At 57.9% G+C, this 770-nt stretch overlaps 1 protein-coding gene across 1 annotated transcript in view; it reads left to right on the plus strand.

Annotated features, from left to right (window-relative positions):
- SLC39A14 (solute carrier family 39 (zinc transporter), member 14) overlaps positions 1–279 on the plus strand; it is a gene marked incomplete at its 5' end in the record, with an annotated part of 5012 nt that extends 4733 nt beyond the window's left edge. The window contains 2 exon segments of the mRNA XM_009870535.1: positions 1–45; positions 133–279. Of these exon segments, the coding sequence (XP_009868837.1) occupies positions 1–45; positions 133–279 (192 nt within the window).
- Between the last annotated feature and the right edge of the window lie 491 nt (positions 280–770).

Below are 770 nucleotides of genomic sequence, written 5' to 3' on the forward strand. Positions count from 1 at the left end.
GCCCTGGCCGGAGGGATGTTCCTCTACATCGCGCTGGCCGACATGGTAACGCCGAGCCCCCGGGGGGGTGGATGTGTGCCGGGGTGGGAAGGCTGGAGGCTGACGTTGAGCGCTCTTTCCTCTCGCCCGCAGTTCCCCGAGATGAACGAGGTGAGCCAGGAGGACGAGCAGCGCGGCAGCACGCTCATCACCTTCGCCATCCAGAACGCGGGGCTGCTCACGGGCTTCGCCATCATGGTGCTGCTCACCATGTACTCGGGCCAGATCCAGATCGGGTAGGACCAGCCCGACTCACCAGCCCTCTTCCAGTTTCTCTGGTTTTGGTGGTTTTTTTTTTGGGGGGGAAGGGGTATTTCTTTTTTTTTCTTTTTTTTTTTTCTTTCTTTCCCTGCTGCAAGCATACCACGGTGCCTGTGCGGGCACTGACACCACACTACAGGAGCAGAGGCATCACTTTTAAAACTATTCCACGAGACTTCGTTTTATTTTGGTTTAAAGGCCGTGGGGAGCTTCCATGCCCCTGGCCGTAGGGCCGAACTGACCGGAGGATCTCTTTCCAGCGTCATATCCCTTCTTTCCTCGCGTTTCCCGGGAAGGACAGAGCTGGGAGATGAGCTCCTTTAGCCGGGGTGCTCCCCTCTTTGCACTTGGAAGGGCACGTGACGCTCTCCTGGCCCCTTGATGAAGGGGTTTGTGATGGGGACAGACCCTTCCTAGCGAGTCCAAGCGCGGAGGAAGAGGAGGCTCGAGGAGCAGAGCTTCACCATTTG

Source organism: Apaloderma vittatum, unplaced genomic scaffold (assembly GCF_000703405.1).
Source record: "Apaloderma vittatum isolate BGI_N311 unplaced genomic scaffold, ASM70340v1 scaffold24475, whole genome shotgun sequence".
In the NCBI taxonomy this organism is placed as follows: domain Eukaryota; kingdom Metazoa; phylum Chordata; class Aves; order Trogoniformes; family Trogonidae; genus Apaloderma; species Apaloderma vittatum.